We start from the raw sequence: 23,108 nt of genomic DNA on the forward strand, positions 1-23,108 counted from the left end.
GATAATTTAAAATGAACTACTCTATTACTTATTGAGAACTTGGCAGCTCTATTCATTTTCTATTGCTGCACAAATTACCACACTTAGCAGGTGAAAACAATACCTGTTTATTAGCTCACAGTTCTGTAGGTCAGAAGTTAGGGCTGCACAGGTGGCTGATTTCTCACTGGACTGAAACCAAACTGCTGGCCAAGGCTGCAGTTCTCATTTGGGGATTGGAGTCCTCTTTTAAGATGACTAGTTATTGGCAGAACTCTTCCTTGCACTGAAGTTGTTGTTATCCTTCTAGCTGTTGGCTGGGGACCACTCTCACTCCTAGAGGCCACCCGTAATTCCTTGCTCTGTGGCCCTAATGGGCAGTTCCTGACATGAATGTTTGCTTTTTTGCAGGTTAGCTCAAGCACGCCCCTGACTTTTTCTTTGACCAGTCAGAGAAAAACCCTCACCTGTAAAAAGGCTCATGTGGTTAGGTTAGGCCCACCCAGTGTATCTGCCCTTTTGCCATATAACATAACATAATTACAAGAGTGATATCATATTCACAGGGCTACCCACACTCAGAGGAACAGGGAATTACACAGGGCAAGGGTCATTGGGGCTCAATTTAGAATTCTGCCTACCACAGCAGACACTTCACATTTAGGTTTGATTTATACAAAGTTTAGAAATTCTCTTTTCATTGGAGAGGAATACATGAAATCATTGTGGCTTTTTCCTCCCTAGCTGTGTGACTTTACCCAGTGCTACAGCAGCTAGCCTTTTTAGATAAGCTATTTTGAGAGAAAGTGTATACTGATTGATTCTGTCCTTAAGTAGAAATGCCAGATTGCATGTTTCTCAGGCTGACAATTACCACCAAGAGAGGAAGAGTGAGAAGGAGGGTGGGAGGAAGAGAGTGAGTTTTAGATTTAGGCTGTCGACATACGAGGAAAGAAAAAGAAATTTGACTTTATGTGAATGTCCCTAGAATACTACCTGAAGAAATTGGTTTGGGATTCCTTTTCTTTATGTTTTGGTTAAAGATTAACTGAATTAATTTCTTAAATGGTGTCAGTTGCCATTTAAGCTGATAACAAAGGAAAGTACTTCTTTTTCTGCCAAATGTGAGGTTTACTTCTTTTTCTCTGCTGGAATGGAAAAGAAATAGCAGCTGGAAGGAAATCAGAGAACTCCCATCTGGTTGCCGTGGCAATTTAGAGCAGATGATGTATGCATTTTGCAAGGGTCGTTCAGTTTTTTCTCACTTTACTAATAGAGCAAATGTACATGAAAAATATAATATGAAGTCGATAAGCATGATAAAATAATCTTAGTATTCTAATGTAATATTTAAAGAAAAATATTTTGTTTTTAAGAAGATGTTGGGGGTAGGAGTTTACTATTTTATTTTATTTATTTTTGCTGTGTTGGGTCTTCGTTTCTGTGCGAGGGCTTTCTCTAGTTGTGGCAAGCGGGGGCCACTCTTCATCGCGGTGCGCGGGCCTCTCACTGTCACGGCCTCTCTTGTTGCAGAGCACAGGCTCCAGACGCGCAGGCTCAGTAGTTGTGGTTCACGGGCCTAGTTGCTCCACGGCATGTGGGATCCTCCCAGACCAGGGCTCGAACCCGTGTCCCCTGCATTAGCAGGCAGATTCTCAACCACTGCGCCACCAGGGAAGCCTGAGACTACTTTTAATATGTCACAAGGGCCTGATAGCCCTATTTGGAGTAATGATTAGAATATTTAGTTATGTTTTATGTAGGGCAAAATAAATATAGTTCTTTGTGAAAAATATGAATGACTAGTTGGAATTTTGCTTTCTAAATTTTTTATTCCAGTCACTGAGTTGGTACATTTTCTTATGTATACATACACGTTCTGAAATTACTAGTGCCTTATAGAAACTTCAGATGATTAGATAGACTCTCTACTTTTTACAGAGCTACATGTTATTTTTCACTGTGAATGTATTAGGCATTTGTAAAAGAGACCATGCATATAGATTGCTTACATCTAAATGTAGATATTTATGATTTTTCTTGGAAGCATATACTTTATTAAGGTATAAGGTGGATATTAAAAGGTATTATATAGTCGTATAGGCTTTTGCTTTTTAAAAAACAGCTTTTTGAGGTATAATTCAAATACCATACAACTTAGATTTTTAAAGTATGCAGTTCAGTATTTTTTAAGTATATTCACATGGTTGTATAACCATCACCACATGAGAACGTTTTCATGCCTCCTGAAGAATCCCCCGTATCTATTAACAGTCAATTTCCACTTTTCTCTTCCCCTGCTCCCAACTCCAAGCAACCATTAATACACTCTACAAATTTCCCTATTCTGGACGTTTTGATGTAAAATGGCATCATTCAACGTGTGTTCTTTTCTGACTCGTGTTTTTCATTTAGCGTAATGTTTTCAAGGGTCATCCTTACTGTAACATGTATTATCAGTACTTCATTTGTTTCTATTGCTGAATAATATTACATTGTAAGGATATACCACATTTTACTTACCCATCTATCAGTTGATGCACATTTGGGTTGTTGCTGCGTTTTATCTATTCTGAATAGCACTGCTATGAACATTTTTACACAAGATTTTGTGGGGTCAGATGTTTTCATTTCTCTTGGGTATATACCTAGGATTGGAATTGCTGGGTTTCATGGTAACTCTAAATTCAACCTTTTCGGAACTACCAGATATTCCAGAACAGCTGTGCTATATTATACTCCTGCTACAGTAGTATGATGGTTCCAGTGTCTTCATTCTTGACAATACTTGTTGTTGCCTGGTGTTTTTTTTAATATAACCATTCTATTGGACGTGAAGTAGTATCTCATTGTGGTTTTGACTTCCCTCTTCCAATTGACTAATGATGCTGAACATCTTTTCATGTGCTTATTGGTCATTTGTATATCTTCTTTGGAGAAATGTCTGTTCTACTTCTTTTCTTTAATTTTTAAAATTTGTCTCTTTATCGTCGTGTTACAAATTTCTTTTTATATTCTAGATACAAGTTTGTTTAAAGCTGTATGATTTATAAATATATTCTTCCATTCTCTGGGTTGTCTTTACTTTCTTGATGGTGCCCTTTGAAACGCAAACGTTCTCAATTTTGTTCAAGTCCAGTTTTATCTTTTTTTCTTCTATTGCTTATGCTTTTAGTATCATATCTAAGAAACATTGCCAAGCCTAAGGTAATCAAGATTTACTCATATTTTTTCCTGCAAGTTATTAATTTTTTTTTTTTTTTTTTGGTGGCGTGAGGGCCTCTCACTGTTGTGGCCTCTTCCGTTACGGAGCACAGGCTCTGGACGCGCAGGCTCAGCAGCCATGGCTCACGGGCCCAGCCGCTCCACGGCATGTGGGATCCTCCCGGACTGGGGCACGAACCCGTGTCCCCCGCATCAGCAGGCGGATTCTCAACCGCTGTGCCACCAGGGAAGCCCTCCTGCAAGTTATTATTTTTTTAAAAAATATTTTAATTTATTTATTTGGCTGCACCGGGTCTTAGTTGCGTCACGCGGGATCTTTTAGTTGTGGCATGCGGGATCTTTTAGTTGCGACATGCATGTGGAATCTAGTTCCCTGACCAGGGATCGAACCTGGGCCCCTGCCTTGGGAGTGTGAAGTCTTAACCACTGGACCACCAAGGGAAGTCCCAAGTTATTAATTTTGAGTTAATATTTATGTATTTATGTGAGGTAGGGTTACAACATTTTTTTGTATGCAGATAGCCATTTGTCCCAGTTACATTTGTTGAAAGACTATTCTTTCACCATTTAGTAGTGTTGGCATTGTTGTTGAAAATATTTATGAGTTTTCCCCCCCACGGCTTATGTGCTTCTAGTAATTCTTTTTTTTTTTTTTTTCTGGCCATGCCGCATGGCTTGCTGGATCTTAGTTCCCTGACCAGGGATTGAACCCAGGCCACAGCAGTGACAGCGCCAAGTCCTAACCACTGGACCACCAGGGAACTCCCTATTAATTCTTATATGTAATAACTTTTTTGGTTTGTCTTTTGAAATAACTTCTTGATGGTTTTCAATAGGATTAGTGAAAGTTGTCTTTTTTTTTTTTTTAATCGCTTGATGTATTTCATGAGTATACACTTGGTGAGATCACCTCTTGATCTTTTAAACAGTTGAGATTTAACCAGGCTTTGAGGTGCTGTAGAAGCCACCAGAGACCAGTTTGAAGAAGGCAGCCTTTAAAGACAGTGTGGCATCATTCTCTCTTACGTCCGTCTGCCCTAAGACAAATTTACTGTGTTTTTCCTGTGCAGTAGGCAGTAACAAGGCTGGATGGGATGAAAAGGAGTCAGTGATTGGACTGTAACATTTGGTAGTTACAGTGTACTTATCTTACTATGATGAACTGGGTAATTTGAGAGTTGGTGATAATTGGTGTGAAGCAGGTTACTGGGAGAAGCCTCAGAAAAAAATATTCACTGATATGACCAGGAATCTCTGCCAAGACAGTCCTCTGCTATTGTTGAACCTGAGGGTCTAGAGTGATGCCATCTAATAGAAATGTAATGTGAGCCTCATTTGTAATTTAAAGTGTTCTAGTAGCCACATTTAAAAAAAAAAGATGAATTTAATTTTAATAATTTATTATATCCAAAACATTATTATTTTAACATGTAATAAATATGAAATTATCATATATATATATATATATATATATATATATATGTTGTTGTTGTTGTTTTTCCAGTACGTGGGCCTCTCACTGCTGTGGCCTCTCCCGTTGCGGAGCACAGGCTGCGGACGCGCAGGCTCAGCGGCCATGGCTCACGGGCCCAGCCGCTTCACGGCATGTGGGATCTTCCCGGACCGGGGCACGAACCCGTGTCCCCTGTATCGGCAGGCGGACTACCAATCACTGTGCCACCAGGGAAGCCCCAATATAAAATTATTAATAAAATACTTTACATTTTTTTGTACCAAATCTTGGCAATTCAGTACGTATTTTACACTTAGAACACATCTCAATAAGGACAAGGTACATTTTCAGTGCTCAGCACTCACATGGGGCCAGAGGATAGCAGAGTTCTAGGTGTTTTGATATCATAGCCAGTCAAGATATTACATCAACATTACTCAACTTCCTCTGTATTTCAAGGTACCCTGACTCATCCCTTTATCTTGATAGAACTGGCTTTGCGGGAACTATCTGCCTGCCTGTTCAGCATGGCCCTCCCTGACCCCAGAGGGTCTGAGAATTTTGTTAAGCAAGTGACGTGGCAGCTCACCAAGAGACATACATTATGATAAAGATACCCAAGCCTCTCAAACTAGAGAAAATGGGCATGTGAAAATTAGAATCTCTTCTCCCTTATCATAGATACAGTCTATTCCATTGAGGTAAAGGTATATGTAGCAAATGCCACCGATGAAGTGGTGCTCACATGGGCATCATTTTGCCACCACTCCCCTCCCCTCCCTCCCTCCCCCTCCTCCCCACCCATTTGTCAGTGTCTGGACATAGGTTTTTTTTGGTGATGATTAAAAAATTTTTTATTGGAGTATAGTTGATTTACAATGTTGTGTTAGTTTCAGGTGTACAGCAGAGTGAATCATTGATACATATACATATATCCAGTGTTGGTTTTTTTTAAGATTCTTGTCCCATGTAGGCCATTACAGAGTATTGAGTAGAGTTCCCTGTGCTATACAGCAGGTCCTTATTAGTTATCTATTTTATATATAGTAGTATGTATATTGTCAATCCCAGTCTCCCAATTTATCCCCCACCCCGCTCATCCCCTGGTAACCATAAGTTTGTTTTCTACATTTGTGAGTCTACTTCTATTTTGTAAATAAGTTCATTTGTACCCTGTTTTTTTTAGATTCCACATATAAACGATATCATGTATTTGTCTTTCTCTGTCTGACTTACTTCACTTAGTATGAGAATCTCTAGGTCCACCCATGTTGCTGCAAATGGCATTACTTCATTCTTTTTTATGGCTGAGTAATATTCCATTGTATATATGTACCACATCTTCTTTATCCATTCCTCTGTTGATGGACATTTAGGTTGCTTTGTCTCTGGACATGTGATGATCACAACTGACATGTAGTGGCTGGAGGCCAGGCTGACAGCGTTCTCCAGTGTACAAAACAGCACCCACAGCTGTGAGTTTCCTGGCCCAAGTATCAGTGGTGTCGATCGTAGCAGCACCCTGCAGCAGTGGAACAAGATCTTCTAGTCCTTCCCTTTTCATTAGTTGTTACATAGTCTCCACAGGGAATATGTGTTGTTGTTTTTTGGTTTTTTTTTTTTTTAATTTAGAGAATCTCTTTATTTTTTCATATGAAATTTCTTAGGAAGAAATAGTCAACATTGAAAGTATTTTTGGTTGAGCAAATTTGTCAAATAGATAGATTCCACCCCCAAGAATGGGTCATGTAAATCTTTTCTCTAACCTCTTCCCTTTGGGGAAGCATTGAAACTGGTGCAGTTCCTCTCCTACCTCCCCTTCCTCAGGCCTCTTTTTGCATAAGGTCTCTTGGGATTTCTTTGGAGGTCCTGGCAGTGGTGTTGGTGTTTGGTTGTGATGACTCCCTTTCAGTACTCCATCATGAGGCATGGTTAATTGAGAATGTTATCACCACCATTGTCCTAATGTCTGTTACCTAAGGAGCTGTAACTTTGAGTCTCCATAAATTGTAGCAAGTAGAAATCAGTACAAGTCATTTTCAGATTATAAACATTCTTTAGTTGTCCTGCCAAAGGTAATCATACTTGCCAGGGTTGACCTTTAAGGTTACCTGTGAGATGTGATCCCCACCCCATCCTCATGACTGCTGGTGTTTCTGCTGCCTTCCTTCGTTTGCTGTGGCACTTGGAGTTTTTGGTGGCAACCCACATAAATGAGCTGTAACTACCTTAGGCTGAAGGCAGTGTGCTAAAGGCTATTTGGGGGCTCCTAGATTTGGCAAGAATTTAGAGGTTCAGCTTAGAAAGGGGCAAGTCCTTTGACCCTGCCTTTTACTAGCAGCTAGGATGAGTTTGCACCCTGTGATGGCTGACCTTCTCAAGCAAGGTTCCACGGCTCTGTGCCCTAGGCTGTACCACAATGAGGAAAGAGGACTGGAGCCAGCCTTTCATTGTGCAGGGAGTAGCAGTGTTCCAAAACGTGCTTTTAGAAAGGGAGCATCAGTACTGGGCAGGCCAAAAAAATGGCGATTATCTACCACATCAGTGTCTGTGAGGTTCCCCTTGCTCCCCAGACTAGAGGCCCTCTGTTCATGCCACTGAAACTGCCTCTGGGGAACAGTCCATCAGCCGAACCCCCTTGCCCCTACCACTCGGTATCTTTTCCCTCCCCACTTTTTATCTGTAGAGCTGTGGCCAGCTCAGGGAGAGCAGTGGTGGTCCTGTTGTTAGGGCAGCTTGCAGCTCAAGAGAGGTTCTGCATCCAGTTGAGACTGTTGGTTCAAGATTCCCCATTGGGATATGGCTAGAAGGAGCAGTTACATTTTATAAGTGAAAGCTTGATTTTACAGAATTGCATTATGAATGCTTTACTTCTAAGCAAATGTATTTAATATATCCTGAGTTATTCTAGATATCTGAAAGATTTACATCTGTAACCTCTTAAGTTGTTTATTTGTTTTTAGTATTATAGGTTTTCCTGTCTTTTGTAAAAGAGTGTACTAAACATTTAGCCTTTTTGTAACAATTAGAAATAACCATTGGAAGTCTTGCATTGATGTATGGATTGTATTTGTATTCGACTGCAGTGGATGTTTTCTTTGTTTAATTTCCAGTTTGGGACAGTGTTCTTGTCTTGCTAAGCAAGGTGTACATTACAGTATACGTTAGTTGGCTTTTATGAGTTATCCAGGAAACCTAACCACATTCCTGCTGTTTCTATGGGGAAAGGAATTCTGATTTTAAAATGATGGAAAATAAGCCCTTTTTTTAAAGTCTAGGGTTGCTTTCCTCTGTCTTTTTCTAATCTCTGGGGGATGTGTTCTAACTACTAAGGCTGTGTATCATGAGAGGATAACTCTTTTTCACTTACAATTCATAATATTATCAAGACTTAAGAAATAATGACGCTTGGAGTGAAAACGGGCCTGCAGAAATATTCCTTGGTTAATAAGGGTAGTCACCCCCCCGCCCCCCACTTGTGTTTTGAAGCAGTACTTGAATTCAGCTAAAGTGGCTGAAGTGACGTTAATCAGCATCTCTTCTTAGTGTGTGACAAGTTTTATTTTTTCCCATATTAAGAAACTCTCAAGTGTATTCATAATGCAGGATTTACTTCTGAGTAAACAGGAATTGTCCTTCCTCTGTTTCAGGCCGGAGCCTCAGCAGAAAGCTCCCTTGGTTCCTCCACCCCCGCCCCCTCCACCACCGCCGCCTCTGGCAGACCCTGCGCCCCCGGAGCCAGAGGAGGAGATCCTGGGGTCAGACGATGAGGAGCAGGAGGACCCCGCAGACTACTGCAAAGGTGACGAGCCCGCGCGCCACGCGCCCGCCGGCAGAGCACGGGGGCTTGGTGATGCCAGCTCCCTGGTCGTTGTTAAGTTAGCCTCTTGCTGTCCGTATCGTTGAAAACTTCTAGATCATTAAGAGTAGAATGCTACCTGAAAATATAAGAGATATCAGGAGGAAAATTTGTAAGGGAAAGAAAATAAATACATGTGTGCGTACATATGCTGAGTACTTTCAAGAGGATTTAAATCTGCTGGTAGGATTAAAAAGGTGGTATAAAGCAGGACTATTAAAGATAAACACAGAGTAAACCATCTGCGAAGAGAAGAGCACAGAAAGTAGAGGGTACGAAGGCCCTACGGGAGGAGCCAGTTAAACTGCTGTTCTCTGCATTGGATTTGAGCTTCTGGGCTGCTAAGACTAATAAGGAACTGTTCCTTTCTCTGCGCAGCACTGAGTTACATAGTATTCATTGTGTGTGGAATGAAAGTCGGTCCATTTGTTTCCTGGCGTTGTACTCAATGAGAAAGACAGTTTGTGGGTTCTGCCATTGTGACGTAGTGGATTATGTTTTCAGCTATGATTTCACGGATACATACAAGTTATTCAAGTGGAGTATTCTTGTATTGATGTTTCGTGAAGCCCAAGAGCATATAGCTAAACTCCTAGAAGGCAAGCATGTTGTGTGATGAGTATTGAAAACAGTTTGATCCAGACCCCATACTCTGTGTAGACTGGATCCCAGGAATCAAGGCTAAAGGAAAGGCAGTGCATTTGCTGCCTCTTCTTACTCACTTGGACTTTAATTCCCTCTAATGGAAAATTATCACAATCTGAATTCTTAGCTTCTGAACAGTTGATGAGACATTTATCTGCTACAAATTAAGGAAAAGATTCTATACGGCTTAAGAATAGATGGCAGGAGATGCGCACATGTTCAGGCCATAAAGCATTAATGACTCTTCGGCTCTATTATATCTTAGTGTCAGTTTATCTAGTGATTGCAGGCCCTTTGTGTGTTGGTTAACGTTAGATACGAGAAAGCAAAAGTTAATATTCTGCTCTGAAAAGTTTAAGAAGGAATCTTCCGCTCTAACGTGATTTTTCCATAGGTGTAGATTTCTACACATAGAATCATGTTTTCCTTAGAAAATGGAATGTTGATCCTTAGCATTTGTACGAGTAGTGATTATGACCCCAAAGGTAAAGATCTATGCCTTTTAATATGGAAAAGAAGATGTTTTCCATCCTCCCTCTTAATCTGCATTTCTTCGTTTGAAAATGAAGTTATTTGAAGAGGAAATGCGGACAACTGTCTTGATTTTGCTGCTTAGGCCAAAACATTAGGTTGGTGTGAAGGAACTGTTCTCTTCAGGTCATGGGTTCCCCACTGCTGGAATGAGAATATGTGCCTCACAGGTGGCTCTTTTGTGGTATAGACCATAACAGGTGTTTAAGATAACTGACAAATGCTTTCAAGGGGCCCATGGAGTTGATTGGGAATGTCCGGGAAAATAACTGCCCCCACCCCCCAATAGAATAGATAACTTTCTATCTATTCTGGAAACGGTTGAATTTAAGTTACCAACACGATGCTTTATCATCCCTGAGTACTTTAGTATGTTTTGCCTACAATCAAGTACATTCTCCTTTGTTAACCACAATACAACTATCAGGATCAGGAAGTTAATGTTGATATACTTCTACCATTCAGTCCTTGGACTCCATTCAGGTTTTGTCAGTTGCCCAGTATTGTTACTTTTGTGAAACCGATCCATTGAAGAATCACATTGCATTTTGTTTTCTTCTTCCCTTAGTCTGGAACAGTTCCTTAGTCTTTTCTGGGCTTTTATGGCTTTGACATTTTTGAAGATGTAGGCCAATTGTTCTGTATAATGTTTTCTCATTTTGGAATACCAAAAAAGTGTTGTTCTGTGAGAAGTGTTCTTCTCATTGAATCCTATCAGATACTACATGGTTTTGATTTATGCCAATACAGTTGATGTCAATCACTTGTTCAGGTTGGTGTCTGCCAGATAGCTCTACTGTAAAGTTACTCTTTACCTCCTGGTAATTAATAAACATTTTGTTGAGAGTTACTTTGAACCTTTGTAAATATTCTTTTTTCAAGAAGTTTACTTCCTTCTTCCTCTTCTTTCTTTCTCTCCCTGTATTCTACCTATCCCTCCCTCCCATCCATCTGTCTGTGTATCTCAGATGTACTCATTCATAGATTTCCTTTTTACTCAGTGGGTTATAATCATTTACTCTCCTTATAAGTTTTAATGCTTAGATTTTCCCAAACTGGCCATTAGGAGCCCCTTCAGGTTGATTCTCTGTCCTTTTGAAAAGTTCATATCATTCTTTTTTGTTCTACACATTATTTTTTCACTTAGTATATATTAGAAGTCACTCTGCATCAGTACGTATAAAGCTGTGTCATTTGTTTTATTTATTATTTTTTTAGTTTAGCATAAATGTAAACCTTTATTTTTTAATTTAATTAAATTTTTTTTTTTACAATTTTAAAGGTTACTCTCCATTTACAGTTATTACAAAATATTGGCTCTATCCCCCATGTTATGTACAGTATATCCTCGAGCCTGTCTTACACCCAGTAGTTTATACCTCCCACTCCTCCACCCCTGTATTGCCCTTACCCCCCTCCCCACTGGTTGTAACCATTAGTTTGTTCTCTGTATCTGTGAGTCTGCTTCTTTTTTGTTTTATTCACTAGTTTGTTTAGTTTGTTGTATTTTTTAGATTCCTCATATAAGTGATATCATACAGTATTTCTCTTTCTCTGACTTATTTCACTTAGCACAGTGCCCTACAAGTCCATCCATGTTGTTGCAAATGGCAAAATTTCATTCTTTTTAATGGCTGGCTAGTATTCCACTGTGTGTGTGTGTGTGTGTGTGTGTGTTTATACCTTGTCTTCTTTATCCATTCTTCTGTTGATGGGAAAAGTCCCTATCATTCTTTAAATCCTTTCTTACTTTCAAATAAGATGTTCCTCATATACACTATTGATACTATGTATAAAATAGATTACTAACGAGAACGTACTATATAGCAGCGGTCCCCAACCTTTTGGCACCAGGGACCAGTTTCATTGAAGATAATTTTTCCGCGGACCGGGGGTGGGGTGGAGGGATGGTTCGGCAGTAATGCGAGCGATGGTCAGCGGCAGGTGAAGCTTAGCTCGCCCGCCCACCACTCACCTCCTGCTGTGTGGCCCGGTTCCTAACAGGCTGTGGTCCGGTACCAGTCAGAGGCTTAGGGGTTGGGGACCCCTGCTGTATAGCACAGGGAACTCTACTTAATGCACTGTGGTGACCTAAATGGAAAGGAAATCAAAAAAGAGGAGATATATGTATAGCTGATTCATTTTGCTGTATAGTAGAAACTAACACAACATTGCATAGCAACTATACTCCAATAAAAATTAATCAAGAAAGAAAAAAAAAGAAAGATGTTCCTGGTTCATCTTGTATTATCTGTACGCCAGCCCTGGAATCAGCTCTCTCCACAAGGACCCCTGGTTTCTTTTAATTAGGAACAGTATTTAGAAAACAAGATCTGGGCATTAGATGAGATCATTACTATTGAGGCGTCACTGCTTCTAGGTCTCTTAGCACAGAGCTAAGTACATACTTCCTTTATGTATATATTTCTAAATATTTATTTCTGTTTTTATTTATACATATATTACAATCCATGAGTTTAATATATCTCATTTCCATTGTAATGCTGGAGGATTCAGCTCAGTTTTATCCTTACCATGTCTATAGTTTCTTTCTTTGGCAGTAAGAGACTAGGCTGTCATTATCCTCATTTTGTTTACTGACTAGATTAATTTCCTTGTATGTCACTGCCATTTTGGACATGTCTCCCCTCTCCTCAACACCTAGCCTGTCCTTAGACGTCCTTTGTCGCTTGGCACTACCTAAGGGCTGTGGAGTGAGAGCTCAGGAAGAGGGAAGAGGAGGGATGCCTTTCACAGTCTAAGGGTATGTTTTGCTTAGTCTGTGGAGGTGGCTTGTCTCTCTTCTGTCACTTCACATCTCTTCTTGTTTCCTCTGACTTCATTCTTGGAGAACCTCTGCGCCACCAGACAGTTCTTAATAGTCCTGAAATAAAATAAAACATTAACAGACACAAAATATACCACATCTTTTCTCTCTCTTTACAAAAGACATTTTCGTTCATCATAGGAGTTATAGGTATTTTGGGGGTCGGAGTGTGGAAGGTCACCTGGAATCCCATCACCTACCTTTAGCTGCAGTAAGCATTTGGGTTCCTGCAATTCTGAATCATTCATGACGAACCAAATTGTATCTTAACTTTTTACCTTCTTTTTACCTCTTTACCTTTTCAAGTCTTTCCTTACTCAAAGCTTGTGAAACTTAATGCCTTTTTAACAAAAAGGCCACTATTTAAAGTTCTGATATTGCTAATGCATTATTCTTTGCTCCTTTCTATTGTACCTGGCAGTCTCTGTGGCCTGGGAGTCTTCTTTTCCTTTCTTCATAGCTAGCATGTTCCTACCCACGAGTCCAGAGGGGGAGTATAGACTTTGGAGTCTGAAAGAGCTGGGTTCAAAATCTGACCCTGTTGCTTTCCATTTCTGTATCCTCGGACAAGTTACCTTTGCTGTAGGCTTTATTAGTTTCTTCATCTATAATATCATCTCTCCATATAATAGAATATGTAACAGCACCTATCACTGATGATTTTTTGAGGAATAAAATGAGATAAATATGTGAAGTAGGGCATACTACCTGATACATAGAAGATTCTTAAGAAATACGAATTTTATTTTCCTTAGTTCTGTTTTTGTTCCATCATTCTCTTCTCGGGTGTGTCCCCGTCTGTACTTTTGTGCTGACCCCCTTAGCGGTCTTAGCTGCCTCGCTTGTGGTGTGCTTGTTTCTCTGGCCTCTGCAGACAGAGTGGTCAGCACTGCTTCTCTCTCTCCTTGTTTTTCTATGTTACCTCTGGTCAGTTGTCTGGGACAGGAACTGTAGCAGCAGGCTGTGTGGTTTATTCCGACTTTTTCTTCCAAGCCCAGAGTATAACAAGGGTCAGGCACAGGGTCAGCCTGTAAACAAACAGTTCTAGGAGGCCCTTGTGTAATATTGTACTTGCTTGCTTTTTTAAGCTGAAAGCCTCTTCATCAGGGCAAAACCTCCTCCTCTGGGGAGATTTTAGTCTAATGTGGGTTTTCAGAGTGTGACCTGTACCACCTGCATCAGAACGTTTCTAGGCTAGACTCTAAGTCTTGAATTTGAATCCTTGGGAGTAGAACCCGGACTTCCAAGTATTTAACAGGTTCATCCAGTGATTTTTCTGCACATTGAAAGTAAGGATGGCTCACCTGAGGCATGTACCATTCCTCTAAAACTCCAAATTTGTGACTAAGAGAAGTGACCCTTCCCGTCACTTCACACTGTGTGACTGATTTGCTGTGTAAGGGGAATTACTGCTTTGAACTACCTGTGTTCTAAAATTTCCCCAGAACTCTCAGCACGTATTTACTCCAAGGACGAGTAAATGGTGGAAGTAGGAACATCGCTTTCATGTATCATGCTTGCCTGCACTGACTGACTCCTCAGAGATCCTGTTTTGTGGCTCTGCTAAATCATTTTTAGATAAGTTGGCACCTTGTATACAGTTTATCACTTGCATCGTTTCTGGAGACATCGATTTCAACATAGTTGTGCTCTGACTTGGTAGTGAAGCGTGTCATTTCCTTATGCCTTCTTTGAATCCCTATCACATCTTATTTAGGCCTCTTCCTTTATCACCCACAGTAGTCTCCACTCCCCACCCCCGTAGCACTCATTATGATGTGTGATTATATATTTATTTTTGTGTTTGTTTCTGAGCTCCTTCTCCTCAGTCTGAAAGATTTCTTGTGGTCAAGGGCTGTATGTTTTGTTAATCCCGCTGCATTGGAACCATCTACTGTGCAGTAAGTATTTCTGTTTGGGTGAAGAAATTGTCCCTGGTGTTAAGCTTCAACTAAGGGCAGGACAGCACTGTTGTTACCTGCGTATCTGAAAAGGCGTGTCAGGGTGAGGAGGTTGACAGGCCATGAAGGACACACAAATCAGAGTACAGACGCTTCATTTCTGCTTTAAATTTTCTTAAAATCATCCACAGTGCCCCCGAGCTCTTCTGTGGGAATTTGGGAATATCTCCTTCAAAACATAGGATAAACAATATGAATACTTGCACACTAGAAAAATGTCAGGTGGCTTCCTTATACCCAAATTGCCTTTACCCATGTGTGTTCACTTTCCATTTGTGCAAAATTTACACAGGTTGAATTTCACTACATCTCAGAATTTAATGTTGGTGGTTATAATTTCTTATTGGTCTTGTTTCTCTCCCCAGAATCTATGACTTAACGACTATTTTATAACTTCAGGTTTTTTGTTTTTTGTTTTTTTAAGAAAAAAAAGCAATATACATTACACGAAGTTGCCTTAGAAATGGTGTCATGTAGCTCAAGTATTTTATGACAGTGTAGCCTTTTTAATTTTTTTTTTTTTACAGTAGGTCCCTGTTGGTTGTCTGTTTTATTTATTTATTATATATAGATATTTTTTATGTGGACCATTTTTAAAGTCTTTATTGAATTTGTTACAGTATTGCTTCTGCTTTATGTTTTGGTTTTTTGGCCCCGAGGCATGTGGGATCTTAGTTCCCTGACCAGCGATTGAACCTGCATCCCCTGCATTGGAAGGCGAAGTGTTAACCACTGGACTGCCCGGGAAGTTCTTGGTTGTCTATTTTAAATATAGCAGTGTGTACGTGACAATCCCAAACTCCCAATCTATCCCCACCGCCCCCCTTCTCCCCTGGTAACCATAAATTCATTTTCTAAGTCTGTGGGTCTGTTTCTGTTTTGAAAATAAGTTCATTTGCATCTTTTTTTTTTTTAGATTCCACATATAAGCGACATCATTTATTTGTCTTTCTCCGTCTGACTTACATCACTTAGTATGATAATCTCCAGGTCCATCCAGAAATGTAGTCTTTAGTTTCTGTTCTTTTTTTTTTTTTTGCGGTACGCGGGCCTCTCACTGTTGTGGCCTCTCCCGTTGCGGAGCACAGGCTCTGGACGCGCAGGCCCAGCGGCCATGGCTCATGGGCCCAGCCGCTCTGCTGCATGTGGGATCTTCCCGAACCGGGGCACGAACCCGTGTCCCCTGCATCGGCAGGCGGACTCTCAACCACCGCACCACCAGGGAAGCCGTGTTCTTCTTGAGATAAGTAAAAGATAATCTTTATTCATTCACAGTTCTTTTCCTTAAAACCACTAATGCTGCATGAATACTTAATTCACCACGGTTGTATGCGTTTTTAAAAATTAGTAGGCTTAAATTGGCTTACTTGAAGCCTTGAGAAGAGACTCTGCTTATCTATATGAAGAAGGTAATATGCCCTTGGATTTATTACGAGGCTTCATTGCATTCCTTTCGTGGAGACTGAGGCTATTCCAACACCTGTCAGGCTCCTTGCTGTGAATCACTACTGACATGGGTATTTATTGATTACTAAGCTTTAGTTAGCCTGACAATTGAATTCTTTGAGGTTTTCCTATATGTAAAGTGTTGTATTTTACTACAGGGTTTGTAAAGATAAATGAGAAACAGTCTGTATTTTCTAGGCGTTCATGGCCTCGCAGACTCTGCCAGTAGAATATAAGCTCCTTCACAGCAGAGCCTTGCCTGTCTTGTTGCTTCCTGCTTCTCACTGGAACCAAGATGGAACAACCTGTGGCCTGTTGACTATGGGATGAATGAATGAATGGACTAGATTAAGAAGCTACTTAAGTGCCTTTCTTCACCTTTTTTGTGTGGTTGACTAATTATAAGAGGAGAAAAAGGGAAATTTGTGAGGATGCGAAAGGAATGAAGTTGTATTTGGTTAGAGGTAAAAGAAAAGACTTTATAGAAAATGTAAAGGGGGCCTTGCCAGGTAAGAAGAATTGGACTTTGTTGATGGGGGTGGGCGTTTCTCTGGCCAAATCCTGGAGCCTGGGAGAGGTGTCTCTGAGAAGCTTTTGTTTTCCTGCCAAATGGGCAACATACAGATTAGGTTGAAGAGTAATGTGGGAGCATCATGTAGAGGATAAATACGAGGATGAGAAATTTATACATGAAGTAAATTAAAACATCATCTAGAAAGACATTTTTTAAAAACCCGAAGGAAGGCAGAATGGAAAAAGAACCCTTGGGGAGTCCCCAGGCTAGTGGGTACGATTTGGCGCTTTCACTGCCCAGGGTGCAGGTTCCATCCCTGGTCAGGGAACTGAGATCCCACAAGCCGTATGGCCAAAAAAAAGGGCAAAAGAACCTTTCTGGTATGATCAGCTCTCTTTTTAAAAATGTATTTAGGGTGAAAGAGCTGTACCAGAATGTCAGCAGAAAGGTGTGAAGTTGGTGTGGAGGTTTCTTCTTTTCTATATACCTGTATGTCTCGTTGTTGTTGGAAAGACACTTCTTTCCCTATGGAATTTCCTGGTGCCTTTGTAAATAACTTCACCGTATGTATTAGGGTCTATTTATGGACTCTTTTCTGTTCCATTCCACTTTTGGTCTGTCTGTGCGCTTATTCCACTCCGCCTTGATTTGTGTAGCTTTATGTAGTAAGTCTTGAACTGGGTAGTGGATGCCCTCTGACTTTGTGCTTCTCTTCCAGAATGGGTTTTGACTTGTCTAGTTCCTTTGTATTTATGTATAATGTCAGCCTCAGCTTATAAATACAAATATTTTAGACATGTCTTTAGTAGTATTGATCTTCTAATCCATCGTAGAGGAGCAAAATTTGCCATCCCTGAAGTCTCTTTGGCATGTGGATTATTTCCAGCTGAAAAGGCCCAAAAGACTCAGGAAGAAACTTTTGACTTTCCCCCAAATGCCTAAAAGAACTTAGATAGATTGCATGTTCCATGACAGGAATAGAGCTGTCATCGGAGGTGTCTGCAAAGAATGTGGGCCAGGTGTGATGGGGGAGTCCACTCTGTGTTTGTGTCACAGCCATTTACCAAGTATTTGCTTTTCCATCTCCATGTGAATGGGCTTCGTTCCCTTTGAAGTCCCAAATCACTACCCCCAACATCCTGAAGATGGTATTTAAGATGAGGGCTTTGGTTGTTTTTGGAGAGTTACTCAGTTTTCCTGGGCCTCTCCGGTGTATACAGGTCATTAAACTGTTGTTTGATTTTCTCCTTTTAATCTGTCAACTTAATTCTTAGACCAGCTAGAACAACCTAGAAAGGTAGAGGAAATTTCTTCCTCCCAGACACCACTAACATCTCTGTGTCCATTTATTACCAAATTGATCAACTGGACTCACGCCAGGGTTCTAGCCCAGACCGAGACCCCTGGTCTCGCCCAGAGAGGTTCTTTTTCTATCAGATTCATGCAGCCGTAATGAAACCCTTGCTGAGACTGGAACAGCACACACTTTATTCAGTGGCCAAAGAAAGGAGAAGCAGGAACTTAGTTCACAAATTAACTTCTCAAGCCAATCCGGGTGGAGACACCAAATCTATAGGCAGGTCGAGGTAAAATGGAGGGATTTGGATAGAGGGAGAGGAATATTCATGAGTTATCAGAGAACTGAGATCCAGATTCAGGATTGTAGTTTGGACCTGGAACTGATGCAGCGCTCCTCTTTAGTCCTTGTTTGGGCTTTTCTGGTTGTTGTCATGGCAGTCATAACTGTCAGGGCACTGAGGGGTGTGTCATTTGGCATGCTAATGTATTGCAGTGAGTGGATAATGAGGCTTATGGTCTGCTGGAAGTCAGATCTTCCGCCATCTTGGGCCTTGTTGGTTCTAACCAGTTCTTTTTTTTTTTCTGTTTGCAGCGTCCCCCTGAAACTTAGGGTAATTGGTTTCTAGAAAAAGATTTCTAAAAAGAAAAAAAAAAGTAATTGGTTTCTATTTGAGGGAGGGGCTTGGGGTATGATTCTGGGACCACAGCCTTGGTAACACATTTATTTAGGTCTTTAATTTCTCTCAGCAATGTTTTATGTTTTTTTAGTGTGGAGGTCTCGCACATATTTAAATTTTTTCCTCTCTTTTGTTTTTGTTTTTCGATGATATGTAGAAATATAATTAATTCATTGACCATGTGTCCTGTAACTATGCTAAATTTGTTTGCTAATTTTATTTGTGTGTGTGTGTTCTGTGTAGAGTTTTTGGATTTTCTGCACAAGCATTTATCATTTCACTGCAAATAGTTTTCTTTTCCTTAGCATTCTTTATGTTTCTTTCTTGCTTCATTGCTCCATCCATGCACAAGATTGAATAAAAGTGGTAGGAGAGGACATCCGTGTCTTGTTTCTGATCTTACAGCAAATGTGTAGATTTTCAAAAAGATCTGTTTCTTAGGTTGTGATAGATCCCGTAGACTTAAAAGTAAAATGAAAAGCATAAGCCTTACAAAAAGAAAAAAAGTAGAAGTCTTCACGGCCTTGGAGTAGGGGAAGATTTTGTAGAGAGAATACAAAAGGTATTAAGGTTAAAAAAATTAAAAATTGGATTTCATCCAAATAAAAAGTCCTTTGCTGATTAAGAAACATTTTGAAAAATGAAATGACCAGCTTCAGAGTAGGAGAAAATAATTGCAATATATATAGTTGACAAAGACCATGAATCGGAGACTACATCAGGAAACTGAGATTTTGGAGAAATGTTCTTTGTATTAATTAGGGCATATACATTTGTCAAATATTAGGGAATTGTATATCTAGACTGCAGGATTGGATTGCTCTCTCTTTTTTTTTAACTTTGTCTTTTATTTGTTTTCTGCATTGAGCATATATTTCTTTGTAGATAGAAAAAAATGTTTAAAGAAGAACTTAGCAGTGAGGAACCATTTGAGGTTTTGAACAGGGAAGTGCTGTTCTTAAGGAAGAATAATTTGAAATCTTAAATGACTGGAGTTGGAGAGAGAGAATTTGTATATAAGGAGAAGACAAAAGCAAACAACATCACAGAGATAGCATCTTTATCATTTGATAAACTATGGCACATAGAGGACAACAATGAGAAAAATTCCAAGTCTTCAATTCTGGAGTGAGTGGAAGAAGAATAGTACTTCCTGGGCATCATGGGGGGTGGGGGGAAAGGACTCTGAATTTTGAAACTGCTTGTCTTTTCTTCTTAGTTTCAGATATCATTTGGCTGTTCCCAAGCCCAGAGCCAAATGTGCAGTCCATCTCTTAACAGCTGAACGGGGATTTACAGCATGCATTCTGTGTCCTAACTTCACTGCAGCATTATTCTGTTTTATTTTTTCTGGGCTATTTTTTCTTCACCCTAGTTTCCTTCTAATTTTATATCTTGTATTGTGGTTTTATAAACTGCCTCAATTCTTTATTGAAAAGAAGTGAATTTGGTACTATTAACAGGAACAGTGGAATCACAGTTGGTCTGGGGAGATATGGATGAGTTTGACTTTATTCATTTGAATTTAACGAAACTGGTGGAGAAATCAAGAAGGCAGCTGGAGATACGAACCTGGGGCTCAGAAGAGAGGGCAAGCAGACGGTGTAGTAAAGAATTTAACATTGCCGAAAGAGAAGTCTGGTTTTTGCCCTAAACTCCTAGGTGATAGTCTCCAAGCCCCTGGAATGTCTGCCTGGTTAGTGTCTTCTTTACCTGGGCCTTGGGCCACACAGAGTAATATTACAGTGATTGGTGCTGGGTGGGGGCTTTTGGCACTTGTGGGCCCTGAGGTTTGCCATGTTGCCAGTCCACCATGTCTACATAACGGAGCCCTAATAAACACTCTGGGCCCCAAGGCTTGGGTGAACTGCTCTGGTTGGCAGTACTATGTGTGCATTGTCATGTGTCATTAACTGGAGGAATCAACAGTGACCTTTGGGAGAGGGACACCTGGAAGCTCTGAATTTGGGGCCCTCCTTGATTCTGCCCCAGGCAGACTGACATTAAGTGATAGCCCTTATGCTATAATAAACTGTAACCATGACTTTAACTGCCTTCAGTGTCTTCCGTGAGTTCTTGTCACATATTAATTCCTGGAACTGAGCACGGTGTTCGGACGCTCCAAACCTGCAGCTGGTGTCAGTAGTGAGGGTGGCCTTTGGGACCCCTAGACCCTACAGTTCTGTCAGAAATGAGCGAGGTCTTGTGGACTGTTCCAGACCTTACACAAGTATATAGATTTGCTAGGAAAACAAATTGTATAAGGAGTGTTAAGTGAATAAAAAAGATGCAGGGAGATGGTTCAGTGAGAATCCTTTGAGAAATTCCATGGGGCACAAGAGGAGAAAGAACAAGTGGAAGAACAGAGCAGGCAGGCAGGCAGGAGAGCAACCAAAGGGGTGTGTTCACCTTGACGGCGCAGATGGTGGAGCTGCGAAGGTACAGTTCTGTTACTCTCAATGAAAAATTCTTCGGCACATTCCGTTGTGTAAACTGAAGTTTTCATTTTTTGAGTGTAGATGGAGTCCTGCTTGCGCTCATTCTAAATGTCAGTGGTTCTTGTCCCCACCTGTCAGCCCCCTGCATAGTCTGCCCCTTTGGATCTGGAGATCCCAGAAGAGGCGCCGCAGGATCTGGGCCAGAGTCACCATGTGATGTTTGTCGTGATCTTTCCCACGCCTTGTGCATGCGCCGTGAGGTGCTCTCGTCCGTACCATGGGGGCTCTCCCCACTGTACTCAGAACCAGAGCAGGATTGTGTGGCATAGGTAGTGAGAGGGCCCAGCCCAGATGCCCCCATGCCTGTGCCCCTGCACCCTGCCCTTTGTGGGTCCTCCAGCTGTCCCACGGCCCTTCTCTCCGCTGGGCTGCACTGCTGGTCCGCACCGCTGGTCCCTGGAGTCTGGTTTCAGGAAGAGTGCACAGTCAACATGACGGCTTTGCTTCTCGTCTTTCTCTGTCCCGTGGTCCCTCACCCCCTTGTGGGCTCACTGGAGCATAAAATCCCTTCCTTTTCCTAGCTCCAAACAGAAACATTCTTGCACTTTGCCTCCTTGGGGCTGTTCACTAATTCCCTGGGCAGGCCCAGGCATGTTTGATCCTTATTTGACATCTAAGGTACAATTCTAAATATTACGGACAGAACCTGGTAATGGGGCAAGTTTTGGAGTAATTTATTTGGTCTCTTTCTTAAAATTTATTTTTACTGAGATATAATTGATGTATTTAAGTTTTAAGGTGTACATTGTGTAGGTCAAGGTTTTTATTTGATACGTTACATATTGCAAGATGACTGCCACCCATACACATCTGTCGTATCACATAATTATTATTTCTTTTTTGTGGTGGGAACAGTTAAGATCTTGTCTCTTAGCAGCATTGACGTTTATAATACATCATTGTTGTCTATATTTTCTCCTTAGTTTCCCATCTGAGGCTAGTATAAAAAAGGAGTGTATTCTTAGGTACCTTATCCAGGTTTTTCATGATCATTTTTCTATCTCTGATTTTTCTCTCTCTCTGTATTGGATCTTGTTTCAACCTGGAATTTAAAAGATTATAATGAAATAAAGAAGTTTCAGATTTTGTTGGAGTTTTTTGGTCTATTTTATATTGACTAGGAAGGAGTAATTGAAAATTTGCTATTTTTTCCCACATACAATTTTTTTTATTGATTACATAAGGTACACCCCTCTAAAGGGTACACTTTAGTGGTTTTTAATATATTCACAGAACTGTGCAACTACTACCACTAATTCCAGAACACTTTTATCACACCAAAAAGAGACACGGTTCAGGAGCAGTCAGTCCCTGTTCCTCCCTCGTCCCAGAGTCCATGGCAGCTACTCATCTACTTCCTGTCTCTGTGGATTTTCTTATTCTGGACATTTCATATAAACAGAATCATACAGCCTGTGGCCTTCTTGTGGCCGGCCTTTTTTTTTTTTTTTTTTTAAAGCATGTGTTCAAGTTTTATTCATGTTGTAGCATATATTAGTACTTTATACCTTTTTATTCTGAATAATATGTTCTGTAGTCTGGGTATATCACATTTCGTTTATCTGTTCATCATTTGATGTGCATTTGGGTTGTTTCACTTTGGAGCTATTTTGAATATGCTACTTTGAACATTTGTATATATGAGTTTTTGAGTGGACATATGTTTTCCATTTCTCTCAGATATATACCTAGGAGTAGAATTGTTCAGTAATATTATAACTCCATGTTTAACTTCTTGAGGAACTGCCAGATTGTTTTTCCAAAGCAGCTACATCACTGTGTATTCCTGCCAGCATGTTGTACGAGGGTTACAGTTTCCCCGCATCCTCACCAGCATTTGTTACTCTTTTTTATTTTGTCCATCCTAGTGGGTTTTAGGTGGTCTCTCACTGTCATTTTGATGTTGATTTACCAAATGACTGTTGATGTTGAGCATCTTTTCATGTCCCTATTGGCCATTTATATATCTTCTTTGGAGTTGCTGCGTTAAGTATGTGCGTGTGTGCATGCACATGTGCAAGCGTGCGCACACATGTGTTATTGCTAAGGTTGTGGCCCATGAGTACACATGTTGTTCTATTTATGAGGATGCATGAGAGTTTTCCTTTACTCTCAGTACCTGGAAAAGCTGTACCATTACCGTGTCACAATATGTTGTTGATGTTTTTAATACCATGACTGTTGTGCTGCCCCT

General features: G+C 40.5%; 1 protein-coding gene and 1 non-coding gene across 17 annotated transcripts in view; one reads left to right on the top strand and one right to left on the bottom strand.

Moving 5' to 3' along the window:
* The window catches only part of SRPK2 (SRSF protein kinase 2), a 261,992-nt gene that overhangs the window by 182,618 nt on the left and 56,266 nt on the right, over positions 1 to 23,108 (top strand). For 15 of the 16 annotated variants that reach the window (XR_012334180.1, XM_073810176.1, XM_073810179.1 and 12 more), the window contains one exon: positions 8,308 to 8,459. The exons of the other annotated variant lie outside the window; for it this stretch is intronic. Coding sequence is in view for 14 of the 15 variants with exons in the window: in XM_073810176.1 (XP_073666277.1) it covers positions 8,308 to 8,459 (152 nt within the window). In the remaining variant the exon portion in view is untranslated. The remainder of the gene's footprint in view (positions 1 to 8,307; positions 8,460 to 23,108) is intronic. 16 annotated transcript variants of the gene reach the window in all.
* On the bottom strand, positions 3,894 to 3,965 carry TRNAD-GUC (transfer RNA aspartic acid (anticodon GUC)). The gene has a single exon. It is a non-coding gene; the product is annotated as a tRNA-Asp (tRNA).

The sequence above is a fragment of the Tursiops truncatus genome, chromosome 9, assembly GCF_011762595.2.
Source record: "Tursiops truncatus isolate mTurTru1 chromosome 9, mTurTru1.mat.Y, whole genome shotgun sequence".
Taxonomy (NCBI): Eukaryota; Metazoa; Chordata; class Mammalia; order Artiodactyla; family Delphinidae; genus Tursiops; species Tursiops truncatus.